Source organism: Indicator indicator, chromosome 3, assembly GCF_027791375.1.
Source record: "Indicator indicator isolate 239-I01 chromosome 3, UM_Iind_1.1, whole genome shotgun sequence".
Taxonomy (NCBI): Eukaryota; Metazoa; Chordata; class Aves; order Piciformes; family Indicatoridae; genus Indicator; species Indicator indicator.
Genome location: NC_072012.1, coordinates 29,266,530 through 29,285,482, shown reverse-complemented (window position 1 = coordinate 29,285,482; position 18,953 = coordinate 29,266,530). Strand labels below are relative to the sequence as shown.

At 42.9% G+C, this 18,953-nt stretch overlaps 1 protein-coding gene across 1 annotated transcript; it reads right to left on the bottom strand.

Annotated features, from left to right (window-relative positions):
• Positions 1-74: 74 nt before the first annotated feature.
• SELENOO (selenoprotein O) lies at positions 75-13,461 on the bottom strand. Its single transcript, XM_054399976.1, has 10 exons — positions 13,352-13,461; positions 12,505-13,308; positions 10,882-11,085; positions 9,830-10,010; positions 6,027-6,157; positions 5,346-5,626; positions 4,861-5,011; positions 2,562-2,747; positions 1,459-1,615; positions 75-770 (listed from the first exon to the last, which is right to left on the bottom strand). Exons 1-10 carry the CDS (start codon positions 13,459-13,461, stop codon positions 576-578), a joined length of 2,400 nt encoding a protein of 799 aa, XP_054255951.1. The 3' UTR covers positions 75-575.
• Positions 13,462-18,953: the final 5,492 nt, after the last annotated feature.

Here is an 18,953-nt window from a genome sequence, read left to right as displayed (position 1 = left end):
GCTCCCTCACAAACCCTGACCTGTACTAGTTCTCTGAAAATAGTTAATGATTAAATATCAATCTGAAGGTTCACAAGAAATGAACTACTTAATCAAATGAAACATAGCTTCAAACAAGCAACACTGAATCTATTCCTCCATTAAAGAGGACAAAAAGTCCCTGCATAGAGAAAGAAGTAAATAAATGTTAGAAGTACTATTAGTTAAGACATCAGACAAAAACAAATCAGATTCCTGACTTGCTGCTTTTGTCGTCACACAACAACTCCATTTGGATGTTTGAAACTCAGCCTCAACATAAATATTGCTTTCTACTTGCAGCGTGCAACGATTAAAGGAAATACTTTCAGTCTCAGAACGTGTAAATTAATGATGTATATGGACTGTCAAGTTGTCATTGGCTTGTTCCAATGATCCATGACTGCTGCAAATTAAGCACAGCTTAACACTGTTGCAGATGCATCCAAATGTAGAGTTGTTTCAATAACTTAATAGCACTTAGTTTGCCTTGCTGAATTCTTCACTGCTGAATGAGGATCAGTCTTCAGTTTACAGTGAAAAACAAAACAAGGCAGTTATGAAGATCATGTAACACAGAGCTCTGAAGCCCAGAGTGGAGGTTTACTGCAATATGGTAGTCTGCTTCTGGTCTCTTGAGCACAAGCAGCTGCTGCGGCACTTGCTCCCGCCTCTTCTGCACTTTCTTTTACCTCCTCAAAATCTTCTGCTTCTTGGAATGGACTCTCCAAGAGTTTCAGGACCTTTCTTACCTAGAAAGAGAATACTATGGTTATGAGAATTTAGAAAGTAAAGGCAAAATGATGTAGAGAAGAACTTCACACCAAATAACAATGGAGGATATTGTATTTAATACACAGATTCCAGAGAACCAAAATATTAATAAGTAGACTAACAATGTGCATATCAAATAAGATGAAAACTAAAATCTTAACTGGCTGAGTTTGTACCTGTATGGAACTCAAGCTCAAGTAACGCAAAATGCAAGTATCAAATAACAGCTCTTATGTAATTTATCAAAATAATTTAATTTTCCCATATTCTGCATGTAACAATCATGCTGAATAATCCATGATCCATATGCTGAAATCCACAGGTGAAAGACATTAAGTTTCAAAAGATAATACTCGGCACAGCAAGGAACAAGTATAAATTAATCCCAAACTGCCTCTCAAGGCAAACACTATTCTGAAGACAGAAAAAGCATGGGCAATATCTTGTCCTAGGATCAGCCTACAAAAGTTGGTGAAGTTCAGATTCGTATTTTCAATTACCTTCTTTGTTCTGCAGTCATTAAAATTGTATCTCCCTCAAAAATGATACAGATCTGAAAATTAAATTCCATCCAAGATGCCAGAATGAACCTCATCTAGCACAATGTCAGTCATCAACAGCACCACTAGACCCATGCAAACCTAGAGACATTTAGTAATAGCATACCTCTGAGAAATCCCCATTTTCAGCTGCTTCTATGGCATTCTGGGCAATGTAATTTCTCAAGATGTATTTTGGATTGTTTGAATTCATGACTTTCACACGATCAGTGTTCCAGGCATCAGCATCACTAATGCTTTCTATTTCTTTTTGCAAACGGACTCTGAAATTAAGCAAGTGAAACCAACTGGTTTGAATCAAGAATCACATGGTTAAAAGCTGACATGTTTCCTTGCCTTGGGATCCTTATTCTGCAGTTCTCAAAAATGTTACATAACCTACAATCCTCCCAGTTTTAAAATGCAGTACAACAACAAAACCAGCAAAAAACAACAAAAAAGCAGCATTACAGACCATCAGCAGGTCCTGACAAGTAGCACACCTTGCATATTCACTGAAAAGCCAGACTGAGACACTGGTGCACAGTCTGTTCTGCACTGCTCTGGAAAACCCATCAGCCACAGATCCTGTCTTTTAAGTACTTGTGTATTTGTTTGTTATTTAAAGCTTCTGATATTCCGACAGAAGTAAAAGGATGCAGTACAGCTGAGGCAATTTGACCTACCTTTTACTAGGAATACTTGCTACAACTCTCAGCCTCACTGGAGAACAAGATCACAGGCAGCCAGGTGAGGGCAGGAGTCCTGACCTAATCCACGCAGCAGAAGCAACTAATGCGCTAGTAAAGGGGGTTTCTTGATAAAATCTGCCAACACCTGTATTTTAAATCTTTTAAGCTATGCCTATTATAATAGTCTGGACATTTTTTCCTGGCCATGTTGCCTTTTACAGTTACTCTTTGATTAAGAATACTTATCATTCACTTTCTGTATCATGACATTGTTTTTTCTTTCAGAAAATTATTTTAAAGGATAAAATGCTTAGTCAGTTGTACTTACTGGGCTCACAACCAAAGTGAGCCTCTGCTATAATCAACATCAATATTCTTGAAGCACTTTTAAGACTAGATTTGATGCTAGATAATTTCTATACCCCTACCCCTTCCCAAAATTTAGTAAACAAAATACAAAGATGCTCTTGAACTTTCACAGCAACACAGATACCGACCTCAGATAAAACACACTGCTATGAAGGCAGAGAAACCTTACCTGTATTTTTCCAGCCATTCTTTCCAGTGCCTTTTATTTCTGCTGAGTAAATCAGCTGCAGTTAACTGCTGCAGTTTAGAGAATTGCTCAATCCGTTCTAATTCTTTATTTATATTGGCTTTTGTTCCAATTAATGCAAACAGCTGAGGATTAGACTGAGCCAGCATTAGCATCATTGACAGTTGCCTGGGAACAAAACACATTTGATGTCAAAGTTGAACCACCTATCAAGCACCATCTTTTTGCAACTATAAAGTAGATGTGAGAATATTCACAATAACCTAGGATTTCACTAGAACAGTTAAATAACTAGAGAGGTGCTTCATAACTAGCAGGGTTTTTTTTATTATAAATTATGATAATTTCACTGTTCCATCTTTGATGTATTTAATTCACATTCACAGACAATAGGTTTTCAGAATTACCAGTTTGGTTTAGATGCATAACTCACCACAACATCCTGGGAACTTTGAAATTAATTCAGAGTAAGGACCTTACTTAGGTATCACAATACAGAATCCATAGGTGTTTGGGGTTTTTTTCCATTTCTTTTCCTAACATTAATACTGTATCAGCATGCATAATAAGGATCTAACACCCACTAATTTTACCAGTACTAATAAAAACCCAGATTGCAGGGGGGAAGATACCTCATTTAAATCATATGAAACAACTGATTCTTTAACTTTTTTTTAGTTAGCCAATCTAAATCCCAGAATGAGATCTGTGTTGTGGTAATAAATTCCTAGCAATATTCAGGCTATTTTGCTGCAAGTTTGACTAGGATTTATCTTTTTACATTAGGTTGTGTTAGCTGGTGCTGTACAATAGTTTCACCTTCTTTTTTTTATGCCTTGTTAGCTAAATTTTATTTTTCCATGATTAATAACTGCCCTACAGCATAAAGCAAAACAAACAACCCCAGAGTGTAAGGTGCAGTATATCAAAAATCAGTAAATCATTTTACTTCTTTCTGTGAATGCATTTATAAACAAAAGAGAAAAGAAACATTATTCCCTGGCCTCAAAACTGACAACTATGATATCAGATTACATTTTCCTACTTTTATTAAGCACAGATAACATAGGTGCTTTGATTTCTGACTTTTCCCTAATCTGATTTACATATCTGACATGCTTAGCTCTAGGATACCCAAGTGCTGCAATAAGAAAGCCAGTTTTGCACTCGCTTTAACACTGTACTATTCCTCTCCAAAGCTTTATATCCTTATCATGATGATTTAGATCTACTTTTCACATTCCTCTAAGGCTGAATGCAATGTTTAAAAAAAATATTGTCTCATGTCTATCACATGCGCCACCTTCGTATCACGTATCTGCTTACAATTTTAAAGTACCTGAAACATACTAAAACAGCAGTATCCACCAACTTATTTACCTTTCATTTTAATATATCACCACAAAAAACTTAAATAACCAGTAATGTCTCCAGAATAATAAATGGCTATAACCAACCATCTTGGCTTAACATTGAACTTGAATGAACAAGTTTCACACCAGTCCATTTTCTCAAAATCCTGCTTTCATGAGTTAACTGTGATACTCACTCACAGAAAAAGCTAAAGATTTGGGAAGTTGGTTACCTTCACAGAACACTTATTAAACAGAAAGAGAGGAAAAAACACACCCAAAATACCCCCACTGGGAAGACACTAGAAAAAAAAGACAAAGTAACAGGTCACACTCATTCCCTGCCTTCCACTGATCCAAAAACTGAAAAACTGCTGCAGTCACTGTTATAAGCAGCAGTTGAACAAAACTTACTACTTTTCCACGCTAGGAGTAGTTGGAACTGCAGACTATGGCCCATCAAATGGGACATGGACAGCACCACACAGTTTTCAGAGCCTGAAGGCTCTGCATTTAGGTTATGCTTAGCCAAAATGTTGGTCACTGAAAGTGACTGTTTGCTAAGAGTATACTGACAGAACACAGTAGCACTATTGTTCAAATTCATTTCTTCTATAACATTTTTCTGTATCACTTCATTATCGGGCACATGTTGCCTTAGTCTGCACAGACAGTGGGGAGAGAAAAAAAATAAAACAAGGACCAATTGAAAACTCAGACTTTGGCCCAAGAGCCAACTGCTGCAGGTCACTGCTGAGCATGCGCCAGTCACAAAGCTCAAGAATTTGCACTGTTGTAGATCATTATGCATCTACTTAGCAATGGCATTTCCAAATTTAACATTAGTCAAATACTACATAGCATACAGAGTTGGTTATAATGAAACTAAAAGTACAAACCAAAAACACTTAAGTAAAAGAGAGTATTACCTTGGATCCATCTGTGGCTTGAAAGCAACTTTTAGTTCTTCCACAGAAGCACATTGATTTGTAAGCTTTTCTAAAAAATCTTCCAAGTTTGAAGGATCAGAGTCTACTGAGAATGAGCTCAGCAAGTAGAAAATATTTGTGAAATCTCCACCTGAAAAAGTGAATTACATGAGTAATGCAACTAATAAATCATCAGGAAAACAAGTCCCATACCTTCCTCCTAACTTCCTTCACAGTAGTACAGGTCACCACTCTGAAGAGGCAAATAAACTGCATCCTCAGAGTGAGACTAAAAACGTCCTGTAAAAGCAACAATTGCCCCACAGTTCAGGAGCAGGTAATTTTTTTTCTGTCTTTTGTTCTTTTCTCAGATGACGATGTAGTTGCACAAGGCAGCTTGTAAGGTCAAGGTATAAACTACATTTTGGTTTGATTATAGATACTGATGGGCTATGAAATAATAACCTACTGTGCTCTTCACCAACCTGTGACATGCATGGTTTCGAAGAGTTCAGACACCAGCTTACTATCTTCTTCTAATTCCAGATGGATTAGACCTAGTTTTTTCCTCATCTTCTGCAAATAATGTTTCTCAAATTCTGCATCATACTCCTCTTCCAGAATGAGTTCACTTATCTCCAAGGGCAGCTCTGGAACTAGAGCTTCAGCAAGCTTCCCCAGATTCCACTTGCAAATCTCTGGCTGCTTGTTGTAAGCATAGCGCCCTGTGTTATCAGACCCATTGCAGATGTGCTCAGGGTCGTACCTACAAATGAAGAAAGCAGCATTCTTCTAATTATCTAAACACCAATATTGTGAGAAGTATTATTTTTATTATCTTAGTCTCCTCTAGGAAACCAAAACCAAGCAAACTAAAATATCAAAAGAACACTCCTCCTTGATGCCCTTCCTGAATTTATCTCATTAGCTATTTTCCTGCCCCCTCCAACACTGAGAAACCCCACAAGAAGAGTGTAAGTGTTGTGAATACAGATATATAGAGAAGCTGAAAAGAAGAATTACAGGACAACCAGAATTCAAGCTACTTTGCCATAAAGAAGATGCGTAAGTCTACTTTAGAGTTAAAATATTAAAGCAACCATGAATATCTGGACTGTTCTACAAAGCAAACACATATGCACATTTCAAATCTATGCCACACTGACCTGTCCATAAACCCAAAAGGGCCGTAGTCGATGGTCAGCCCAACTATGCTCATGTTATCTGTATTCAGCACGCCATGGCAAAACCCAACACACTGCCACTCTGCAACCAACCTCGCTGTCCGTTTTGTTATCTGAAAGAGAAGTTTATTTCCATTTTTCAACACAATGCATTGCCAACACACAAACATGCTCACACACATTTCCTAGTCTGAACTGGTATTTCTGCAGCTCAGGCAGAAGCAGGTTCTGGCAGTATGCCCTACCCACAGATCTTATGGATCTTATGGAGAACTTCCCTCTCTCCTCTGTTACCAACAGCCCTGTTCTCAGTCTCCCATTTCTGTTTGCCTCTTCTTCTTTCCTTCCACGCTCAGCTTTAATGCTGTCCAGTTTAAAATGTCCTGGAGACAGAATGCTGAAATAAGGTAAACTGTTGACACCAGACTTTCATACTATTCTACATCATACAAATATACTCTTTTACTTGCTACTAATTTTAAAGACTCTTTAACTACAGGCAGAAGAAAACATATGCCAAGTCTAAGAAATAAAATTAACCATATGCAACAAAGCTGAACATAAAGTTAGTCTCTTACAGTGAGTTACAGGAAGGTTAGGTTTCCTTACTGACAAGTTGCAGCACTGGTAAGAGCTTCCCTCAATTTCCTGAGAGCAGAAAAAAGCTGTGAGGTTAAGCAAAAATATTCTAAGAATGACAACTTCATTTAAATGCAGTTCTTCACTGAGTGAAAGCTTCACCGGTTTTTCTGTTGCTTAACTGAAAGTTACTGTTATGCAACTCTTGACTGCAATCACTGAATGTGCCTCACTGTTCAAATAAGTAGAGTAATATTTTTAATAGTTTTAGTTTCTTAAAGTAGACCATCTATCAACTAGATATGACCTATGAAACCTGAAATTCAGGAAGGTAACCTGACTTTTAAAAAAAACCCTGCTATTTCCAAGGACTTCACTGAATTGCTATAAAAAAAATTGAACTTAAAAAGAAATCAGTAGCCATTAGCTAAAACTTTTAAGTCTTAGCTATCTTCATAGTCAAAATCACTCACCTTCCCAAACTGCTATCAATGTACAGGAATTTAAATCTCCAGGCTGCAGTGTAAGTGTGTTTTATTAAGGTTTAATAAAGGATCTAGTTAACAGAGGAAATTTTAGTTTTATGCCTCTGTCTTCAAACCCACAATGTTTCCATTTTCCTTTTCTTAAAAACATGCAGTCAGGTGAAGACAAAAAAATCTTGTCCTGGGATAGTGTGACAGACAGTAAAAACCACAAATGATGCTTGGAACAGAAGCTTTTAGTTCACTTTGAGACCCCATGCCTCTAACTTTTCACAATAGTCTTGTGTTAGGTACTTTATGCATTTTTGCTGCTTCATGTGCCAATTGGCAAGCAGCTCCGTATGTCCAAACCCGATTACTGGCACACCATAAACCAGTAACGGAGGCACACCCTGTATAATGGCTTTGTGCCAGGATGACAGTAAAACTTGAAAAAAAAAATAATTCTGTCTGCCAGGTTGGGATCAAAGTATCCAGGGAGCAAGGCAGTTCATGACTGCTGGATGTCTGTGTGTGGATGCATCACATACTGGCAGTGTTCTGGTAAAAGAAGAAATTCCAGTGATGGGAGCATCTGAAATCAGATAAAGCTTGGGCACTACTTGAAGATGGGTATATGGATTAGAAAGAGATGGCTTTGCGCTCATTTCAACCATTATTCTTTTTGATCACATTTTTCTACTGCTAAGCCACACTGGAAAACAAGTCTGGCGTATATATAAATAAGAGTGCTCTCTCAAGGACATGCCCATTTAAATTTAAACAACACCTACAAATTATCTGAGTAGTGCAGATAATGGTTCTTGCTTTGTAGACAGTGATGCCAAAGGCAGATTTTTTCTTTATTTATTCCACAGCGCAAAACAAAAGATAAAAAAATTGAGTTGAGCTGACAGCACTTGTCTGCCATTGAAACAGACAGATGTGTTTGCCTAAATAAGGGACTAGAGCGCTTTTCAGGTGGAGAAACCTGCAACAGTCTCCACTAAGAAGAAGAGAAAATATGAAAAATTAATACTATCACAGCCAGCCACAGGCAGGAGAAGCATGACAAACAAACTAAAAAACAAATGGAGTCGGGGCAAAAAAGAAAGGATACCAGGATGGGAATGAGGAAACCAGCAGTAAGTTAGTCAGGAAGAGAAGCCAAAACCAGAAAGAGACAGGACTGGGCACACGCTCATCCACAAAGATCTCCAAATCCCATGACTTTTCTCCCATCAGAAAGTATTTCACCAGCTACAGAACTAGATATGCACACAGTGGGTGACAAGCATAGTTCTCCTCACAGACTCCAATCTTTTAAATACAAAAGGCCTGTTAACTGACGATAAACTCTTTGCCATCCAGTGGTGGACCAAGCCACAGCGTGGTTTTGAAGAGCCAATGCAAGTCAGCACAGGTTGTGTTAGAGCAAAAAACCCAAACCACCACCACCACCAAAAAAACCACAGAAGTCCAACCTCAAAACCCCCAAAAAAACAAACCCAAACCAAAACAAACTCCACAAATTTAAGAGAATGTCACATTTTAATAGAGCCTGCCTTTTGACTTCTTATTGGTCTATTGTGAACATGCATCATGTGGCAGCCAGTTCCTACCAGATCATTGCAGATTTCAAAACACCATGACTGCTTTTACGTAGACTAGTCAAGTCTATTAAACTGTGGTATTTTTTAATTATTCTGTATACTGGGTAGTTATCACGTTCTTATTAGAGCTGTAACATTAACTGAACTTAAATACTCTGAATTGAAGCCTTTATTACAGTTCTCCATTGATTTCAAACTGGATCCCCTCTGCAAGGACAGCATTACTATATACTGAGCACTAAAACATGAACAGAAGCACCTTATTCCCATACCCCAAATTCTTTCTTTGCTCACCAAAACAAATGCATACAGTACTAGAAATTCAGTGTTAAGAACAGCAATACAATATCAACAATGAGGCAAAAGGTATATTCAGCAGATAAAGTTACTTATTAGTTATGTTTTACTTGAGAAATAGAGCAATTCTACATTTACTAGAGTTCCAATTTTTATTATGCATCTCCAGTATTTTTTAAATGTATACAGTAATTGAAAACAGGTTCAAAATGAGTCTCTGAGAAGACACACAGCTTCTCCTCCATGCCACTGCAGAATGACCTAACACTACACCACATCTAAGGCATGTTTATCTCACCTTATCTTACCACTTCTGAAGCTGGAGGGTTTGCTGCTGCTTCTGGCAAGCCCTTGCAGCGCTTGACTGCTATTAAACATTTCAATTCTACAGCCCAAAGTTAAAGTGATTTGCGGTCAACGTTCCTGTTTTTAACGTGAAAAGTGAAAGACAGGAAGCAACTTGACATTCTCAGTATTTTACAAGAGGATATCTTGCAAATGATATTTCCACACTGTCAACTCGCCATCTCAGTCAGGACCAGAATTTATCCTTGCAGTCTAAACAAAGAGAGACAAGCCTCAGGAAGCTTTCCCAGAGCAGAGAACTCACAATTAACTATTAAAAAGGTTAAATCACCTGCACTGGCTTGATCACTATCAAACCTGCTTTCATCAATAAGCAGTTCTAGTAAGAGTGTTTTCTTCAAAGAAAGTAAGAATTGAGGCAGTCAGATGGTAAACGCCATTAACTGACTCAAGTCATCTGTGCTTGTAGATGAAGTTTCTAAAGATGACAGCTATAGATTTATGAAGAGAATATGATCTTTCTTACCTCTCTGAAGAAAGCAGCATTCCTCTGAATGTTGCTGTCTGAATGAGCCTCCTGGATTTCTGGATAGAAAGTGCTAATCACATAGTCAAGCATCTGTATTCGAATATCATTTCGGTTAACACTGGGACCCTTGCGTCCTGTGTATTCATCGGGAGGTTTAAAAATTTCAAAGGAGCCAAATCTGTTTTAAAATAATAAAAACATGGTTTAGTATTATCTGATACCATTCACTTCAAATTACATGCAGTAAAAACATTTACTTTTGTTGCAGCAACACATCAAGAACACCAGTTCTTAACTGACAGAAAAGACCCACAAAGATTCCTACATAGAACCTAGCAAGGCTCAGTGACTCAACTCAAGGAACTCTGTAACTAAACTGACAGATCAAGACCTTAGCCACTACTGAAGATCAGCTTGTTAAAGTTTCTTACAACCACACCTACAGAGTAATTGTTATCCTGACTAAATATACAGCAATAGGACTTATTTAAAGTACGAGACTGTACACCAAGGATTTTTCCACACACACACATATGTATGTACACATGCACACCTTATGCCTCACCTTCCTCTATTGCTCTGTTACCTTACAAGAAGCAATGCAACGTCCTGAAACTCTTAATGTTTTGAGCTGGAGTAGGAACCTCATACACTTCCCCTCTGTCAGGGAAAGTACATCCCAAGTACTACACTAGAATAGCTTTGGAATTAAGGATAGAGCTCTAATTCACCACTACTACCAACATGAAAAAAAAACATATATTTTGTGCAGGTATAAACATGACAAATCTCTTCTGCAGCGCTTAGTTCTTTCTACCAGGCTAGCATCTTTAGTATTAATCTGTGTGTAAAAGACACTGGCACATCCCATCTCCCGGACAAGAAGAGCAGCTTCCTACAGGCCAGCAAAAGAGCTCCAAAACTCCAGAACAAGAAACACACAAATGGCACTCTTATGGAAATACACTCAGAATGGTATTTTAAAAGACTGCTGTGCTCAGTTTAAAAAAGAAAAAGAAAAAAAAACTCCACTAAAGTAGGCTTCTAACCTTATGAACGTAGATGCTATTCTCAGAACAACTGTACACCTTTCATTTTTTGGATTCCCATCATAAAATATGTCACGGACAACTTTTGAGTCAGATGTGACGCAAGTCCCAGCCCTCGTTGTTGGTATTCCTAGGTGAAACATAGCCTCACTGCACAGGAACTCCCGTATACTTGAGCGCAGGACCTTCCGACCATCAGCTTGTCTGTAACAAGAAGACACAGTTTTCAGGCTATAAAAGCAGGAACTCTCATTTCTCTCTTAGCAGTGGAGAAAAAAAAAGGCTAGAAGTGATGTGCCCTGTCCACAAGCACATAACAAAGTAGTGGCAGATCTGAGAAAAAAGCTGGGCCTTCAAACTTCTGTTAAAGCTCGATTAATTAGATGGACACAACACACTTTCAATGACCATATAATGGAAGAAAACAAAACTCCTCGTTACACATATCCCTTCTAATCATTAACTCTGCTGTTATTATTGACATGAGATTTTTTGACAGGTATAGCTATTTTATAGTAAGTCACTCATTTCCTCTTAATAAAATGGTGAGTGTTATACTTCTGGAAAGAATAGTGCTATTTTGGATCTTTCTGAGTAAGTAATCTAGAAATAAGGTGTTAAATATGGTCATGCATGGCAGATTTAAAAAACCAACCAACCAAACAAACACAAACGACCAGCAAATTGCAAAGTAGCTTATTTAATAGATACTCAGTGAAACAGCCCACACTCCCAATACTTCAGAAGCCACTGGCAAGCAGGACAGCTGTGCAAGTCTGACCTACAATGCTACCATCATGTCTAGAATTTCACTATGCTTTTCTTAACCTTCAAAGACCTGAGGGCGGCCCTCATTGCACCACATATACGAAACTAAGGTGCTACTGAGCTTATGCACAGCGGGAACACAAAACAGAGAAAACGTGTAGAAAAAATGAGGCCTGAAAGACCTAAAGCAGTGCAGGCTAAACGGACTAACAAAGACATCCCTCCCTTGCAGGGATTTGGTCGGTATGTCATTCCTGGGGCTTTTTCACCATTCCCTCTTACAGTCGGGAACATGGAGGAAAGGCACTGCTGGCAGCAGGTAGAAGGACCGGGAACACAAACAAAACACCCACATTTTAAAGACCCTTTTTGCCACAGGCCAGTGGGTACTACACAATGCTGTCTCAACTTTCATCACAGTCTGCATCCTCTTAACAGGGGAAAAAAAACCTCAGAGGAACATAAACAGGGACTGAAGTAACGCCCCACTTAAAGGAGACGCAATCGTAGTCTTATTTTCCAGAGAAAAACATTGCCACCTTGTGAATTGGCATTTAAGCGCCACACTTGCAGCAGTGAAAGTAAAAAAAACCCGTAAATTCCAAAACCACAAGTGCTTAAGTGATGAGGTCTGCCTCAGGGAATAACCCACTGCACAGGATCAGCTGGGGAAGCACCTCGCTAATGCAATTAGCGGGCAGAGAAGCCCGGCCCCGTTCCCGCTCTTCTCCTACACGGTGAGCTCGCCGCGCAAGGGGCTTCGTGCGAGCTTCACCAGGCTATTCCGACAACACCACCGCCCCGTTCCCCTCCAACCCAGGCTGGGCCGGGTCAGGCCGCCCCGCGGGGCCTTACCGGGAGAAGGGAGTGAGGCCGGCGCCCTTCAGCTGAATCTCCCAGCGCTCGCCCTGAGGGCTCAGCACCTCGCCTAGGTACATGGCAGCGCCATCGCCCAGCTGCCCTGCGAAGCTGCCGAACTGGTGGCCACAGTAGCAGTGGGCTGCCGGCTCCGAGCCCGCCAGCAACCGGTTCCCGCTGAAGTACAGCGCCGCTTCGGCCTCCGCCGCCTCCGGATCGTCCGCCGGCGCCTTCAGCCCCAGTAGCGCCAGCGCCGGCAGCGACATGGCCACCAGCCGCGGGTTCTGCAGAGGGCTAGGCTGCACCCGGGAGAAGCAGGCACCGGGTACGGCCCGCGGCCCACTGTCCTCTGAGGTGTCCACTGGCAACGAACGCAGCGCCAGGTTGTCGAACTGCAGCGAGTCCAGCCAGCCCCCGCCGCCCGCCTGCGCGCCGCCCTTGGAGCCGTCTGGCCGCGCCGGGAGAGCGGCGGGCTGCCGCATGGCTGCACTCAGAAACTCGAGACGACCCGGGCCCGCCACCGTTGCTGCCGGCAGCAGCAGCGAAGGGAATCTACTACGCAGGGCCGCGGCCATCCGCCTGCCTGAAGGGCGGGGCAGCAGCCGCCTAGCTGCTGGGCGCCCGGCCCGCCGCTCGACGAGGGGCGGGGCGGCAGCGGACCTGGTTCCTGTGGGCGTTTGGGCCGGGCCCCGGTAGGGTGGCACAGGCCAAGGGCCCGGCACCAGGACAGTGGCGGGGTGGGGGGCAGGGAAGGACACGACACTGGTATAAAAACCGGCCTCGGGTGGCGGCAGTCTCAGCCTGCCAGGAGGCGTCCAGAGAGGTAGCCGGCTGGAGCCGTCACCAGGTCGCGCGGGAAGGGGCGCGGCGTGTGCGGTGGTGCTTTGCCGGTTTTCTGGAGTCGCGATCGCTGTCCAGGGCAAAGTCCGTTTGCCTCAGTTGCCTTTCGGGCATCGCGTCTGAAGAGGCAGAGCCTCGGAGGGTCGGGACGTGTGGGATTGCCCGAGGTTATCCCGACGCGGTGCTTGCCGCAGGCTAGCTGGCGTGAAGATGTCCTGGCTAACGAGGGGAGGGAAATCAAAGGAGAAAGAGCAGGAAAGCTTCACGAGCCCGGAGGAGAGGGGTCTGCTGATGCAGGCCATGCTAGAGCACGGTGGGGACCCGTGGGACTTTAAAGTGGTTGAACAGGACCCCACGCTGAAAGCTGCGGAAAGGCACTGGCTGAATTACGTGTCCATCTACCATCCCAAGGGGGAGAAGAAGTGCTCGGCCCTTCAGTGGCTGCTGTTCGATCTGGCCCGGGTCTTGCAGGCGGCGGTGGAGGAGAAGGATCAGTGTATCCAGAGCCTGCAAAGCAATTTGCAGGTGGCTCGCAACGAAGTCCTGGCGCTGCGGTGCGATGGTTCGCTGCTGAACGAGCAGGCCGAGCAGCTGCGCAAGCTGAGAGACGAGCTGAGAGCTGAGGCGGCCGAGAACGCCCGGCTGAGGAGAAAGGTGCAGTGCTTGGGCACCTTGCTGTCCTTGGGGAAGGGTCTGGATCAGAGGAAGGTGGCGGCTCTCAGTAAGGCAGACTGGGACCCGGAGATGTGGGACGGGGACAGCTGGAGTTCAGAGGCACAGGAAGACTCGTCGTTGCCGGAGGCGGGTGCCGCGGGCGCTTGGAAGGTAAAGCCAGCGGAGGCAGAGAGAGGCCGGGGAGCGGGGGATATGTCCAGCAAAGAGAAAGTTTGGAAGAAGCAGGAGGAGGGATGGCCCATGTGGGTAAACCGAATGTGGACATTGGAACAGTGCACTTCTTTCACACATGAGGCAGCAAAGCAGGTGGTGACCACCATCGGGCTGCCCTGGCCCAAGGTAGGGGCGATTATCAGAGCCCTGCCTGCCGAGGAGATGTCGGGGGGTGAGATCTTGAGGCTGGTGGTCAGAAATCTGGGCGAGTATGAGCCTCTCAAAGATAACACAGAGGGAGCACCCTGGAGAGATGTCCAAGAAGCATCAGCCTACGTGTGTGGCAATGTCTTGCTGCGGGTGTTAAAGCAGAGGGAGAAACCAGTGACCCCTGACTTTGACGTCTTTGGGGTGAACGTGGAGCAGGGGGACGTGGGGGTGTTGGCCTGCCGTGCTTCTGAGAAGCACAAGGAGTTTTTCATCAGCCTGGGATCTACTTTAATTGGCCGCCCTCTTGGTGAATGCATGGCTGCTTTGGAGAACATGGGAACCCTGATGGGACCCGAGGGGAAAGGGGTGGTGAAGGAGGATGAGACAGGGGCAAAGTGGAGGAAATACATTCCTAGAGGGACAATTTGGAGATATTTAATCAGCCAAGGAGTGAATAAAGAAGAGCTAGATAGTCAGCCCACCAGAGTTTTACTTGCCAAAATGAAGAAAATTCTTCAGGAAAAAGGGGTGAAGCAAGAGGAGATTTGGGAAAAACTGAAGCGGATGAGTTTATCAGCTCCTCCGCCTTTCTCAAAGAGAAAGCTATATCCACCCTTAGGGGACATTAAAGACTAGAAGCCCCAGCCTCTGGTATCAGTGGGATTAACTTCCACCACACCTGGTATACAGAGGGAAGAGTCTGTGTGTCAGTTGAAGGGGGAGTGAGAAATTAATTGCTGTGGGATCAGACAATGTAATTAGATTATCAGGGCACTCCATTTCTGGTTATATCTGTCTGAATATTGGGAGTGGGAAGGGGTAAAAAGGGAAAAGCAGAAACCCAGTTGTTGGTAGGTGAGGATAATGGGCTGAGGATAATGGGTAGATGGGCTGATAATGCTAGTAAAGGGAGGAGGTGAGGGGGAAGAGGGGATTTGGGCAAATATTTTAGGAATTGATTTCCTGTCTGAGTTTGAGGTAGATCTGTCAAAGGGAAAATTGTATTGTGCTACTGCCTCAAAGGGTGAAGCATTTGCAGGAGTCCCCAAGTCAGTGAAGTGCCAGTATGAGAGTAAACCAGAAACAGGAGTATGAGGTGATTCCAGCCAGAGACCCCAGTACTACAGGAGTATGAGGTGATTCCAGCCAGAGACCCTCTCTTCCTGTCCCAGTACTGATATGGTGCTGAAGCACAGAAGGGTCATATTAAGGAGTTACAGACTCATTAAGGTTGGAAAAGACCTCCAAGATCATTGAGTACAACTGTTTACCTAACACTGTCAAGTCCACCGCTAAACCAGGTTCCTAAGCATCATGTCTACGTGTTTTTTGAACACTTCCAGGAACAGTGATTCCATCACTTCCCCAGGCAGCCTGTTTCAATGCTTAACCATGCATTCAGTGAACAAAATTTTCCTAATGTCCAATCTAAATCCCCCCTGATATGACTTGAGGCTGTTTCCTGTCATACTGTCACTTGTTACCTGGGAGAAGAGACTGGTCCCCACAAAGGAAGAAGAGAGGCCTAAGGGGTCAAAGAAAACTAATAGACTGAGATTGAAAATTTGTATTCACAGTTTCTGTGGATGTGAAATATGTGGATGGTGTAAATCTCTTGCAAGGGTGGGGATTGGACTAGACAATCTTTAAAGGTTCCTTCCAACCCAGACAGTTCTGTGATTGTAAATCCACAATAGGGGTATGCCTTTGACCACTGAGAGTGGCAAATTGATTATGTGAGCCCCTTCAACAGGCTGAAGGAGGGTCTGTATCAATTTATGTTTGTTGCCATTGACAGAACAGCAAAATGGACAGAAACAGTGGCAGCATGTGATGCTACTGCTAACACCACAATTTGGTGTTTATGTGAAGTATTGAATAGATATGATCCTCCAATCATAACTGATTCAGGTAAAGGAAACCACTTTATAGATACAGCAATCCAAATGTTCCTGGCAAGGAAGTTAACTCACTTCCTACCATCAGTTAACTCACATTTACTTCCACCCACAGTTCCTCCAGGCTGCTAGATCCCATCAAAGTGAGATTGGAGTTAATTGCCTGACAGAGAACCATGTCTTTTGAGGTGCTCATCCTTGTGTCAAGACAACATCAGGGATATTGTTAAAGCGTTACAGGCTCTGTTCAGTGTGTTCTGCTGGCTTCCAGTTGTAAGAGCAATAGTTTGGACGTAGAACACTACTAACAATTTTATTTCTTTCAGGAAAGTTGTCAAAAGAATTATAATGAGACCTGGAGATGGTAGGAGTGATCTCAGCTGTTTGGTTTCCCAGTAGGAAGCATTTGTTAGTAGTCCTTCACCTGTAAGAGGATGGAGTGGACAAAAAGGATGGAACTAATAAATTAGATGTTCAGCTTACATTCCAATATGGATCAGCCACAGAAATTGCATGGGGTACAAATGATACCTCTGCAACCAATGTAATAATAGGGGGATGTAGTTGTATCACCTCATGTTCTTAATTCAGATGGTGCAGATTTAGTTTTGACCATGGAGCATATGCAAAACTAAAATCACACCATCCACAAGGATCTAAAATCCTGTAGAATAGTATCAATATTAATCCTGTAAACTGGTGAAAGAGATGGGAAATTCCTATGTGAGGCATGAACTTTTTTAAAATGCACCCAGAGTGTGACCTGTCTGTACATGTGTTAGGCATCTCTTATAAATGTAAAGTCTCCATCCTTGGAGATACTCAAAACTATCTGGAGACAGCCCTGGGCAGCTGGCTCTAGATGCCTCTGCTTGAGCCAGAGGTTGGACCAGACAGCCTCAAGAGGTCGGACCAGACAGCCTCAAGAGGTCCCCTGTTCTGTGATTCATTCTATGAAAATTACTTCAGACTGTTTGATGCAACAGCAATGAAAACTACCTGGGATAACCAAACATGGTGGTTGCTTTTACCCCATGCTAAGTTGAAAAAGCAGACTGAAGAAAGCTATGAGGTGAAATGCAGTAAGATCTCTAGCTATTGTACACAGGCTCGACTGTTACTATTAAAACAGCTTTTTCAGATGGATTAGCTCTGCTGTTATGGGTAGCACAACAAAGGTATCCTGTGCTACAAAGGATGTTTCACCAATTGCTCTTGCAAATGGAGAACTAAATGAAGTACATGGACTAGTTCTGTACAGATGGCTGCGGACCACAGGATATTGTCACATCAGTGGAGCAACTCAGCGTGGGAACGCTGGTGGTATTTGGTAACAACGCAGGCTGTGTATGCATCATCTCCCCTCTAATGGGAGAGCAGGAGGATGACATGACCTCTGTGGCTCCAAGAAAAAAAAAAAAAAGACCAGAGATGTGGCATTACATCTGTTGGTGGTATACATCCATTTGTCTGTTCTCAAAAGCAGAGTTTTGTTCCACACTGAGGGCCTAATGATGTGTGGGAGCTGAGATGAGGTGTTGAGACAACATAAAAAAGGGAGCTGAGAAAACAGAGAGCAGACAAGTTGCAAGCCTGAGGACCACTTTGGTGAATAAGGAACTTAACAGAACCAGAGACTGAACCTGTGAACTGTACAGCAATGGTGTGATATATCCATGAGTTGGTTTCCAAAAGCTGCTACTATGCAGCACTTAATACACTTAATCCTGAACTTGTTATTAGTTATGAGGGAAGTCATGTTGTTATTTTTCTATGTATGCTTTGCTTGTTTCAGGAGTGTGCTCATGCACCTGGTTGAACAGCTTATGGCCATTGCTGGTCTAACAGTTTTGGTGGCTTCCAGCTGGAATGGATTGTGCTTACAAGCACACGAGTAGTTTGAATGTCCTTGGAGGAAATCAGACCGGGGGGGGCTTGTGAGCAAGACGTCCTGCTGGAGCTCACAGCAGTGCTAGGAGAAGGGTTTGAAAAGCAAGTGCCTCTGCTGCTACTGTCTGGTATGTAAACTGCCAGATAAGGTCCTGCTAGTGCTTGGCCGTCTTGCACAGGGATCAAGGTTAACAAGGAATAGTCACAGCTGTAATCACAGGAGGTGATTCTGATTCTTTGTAACTTAAACCCAACAGGACAGCCATGGGGAAGTTGTGGAGAGCCAGGCTGCCCATGGTGGGTATCCTTGGTAGTAACACCATGTAAAACTGCCTGGGTAACTGGCATCAGAAATACCACAGTTAAGTAGAGCTATAGCAAAACCAGGACCAATGGGGAAGACATAATCAGGGGCAGGTTGCTTATATGGATGGAAGAGAGGAGGTGGTAAAAAGGTGGGCCTGATGCTGAAGAAGGAAGTCCACTGATGATGACCAGAGTTTCTGCTGATGGTGGTGTGGATGCTGAGGGCCAGTAGCAACACCAAACTGTAGACTGAAACCCTGGGAGACTGGAAGGCAAGGCATGGGATAATCTACTGGGCTCACTCCATTACATCTCTGGCTGTCTATCAAAGTATTGAGGGATGAACTTGCACCTCAGTCACTAAGTATTGGCTATGTGTGACTCCCTAGATTTGAGATGGAGAGCTCTTAACATCATAGCTTTACAGTATGCATAAATGTGTAACTTCATTAGTGATCTGGTATTTCAGTCATT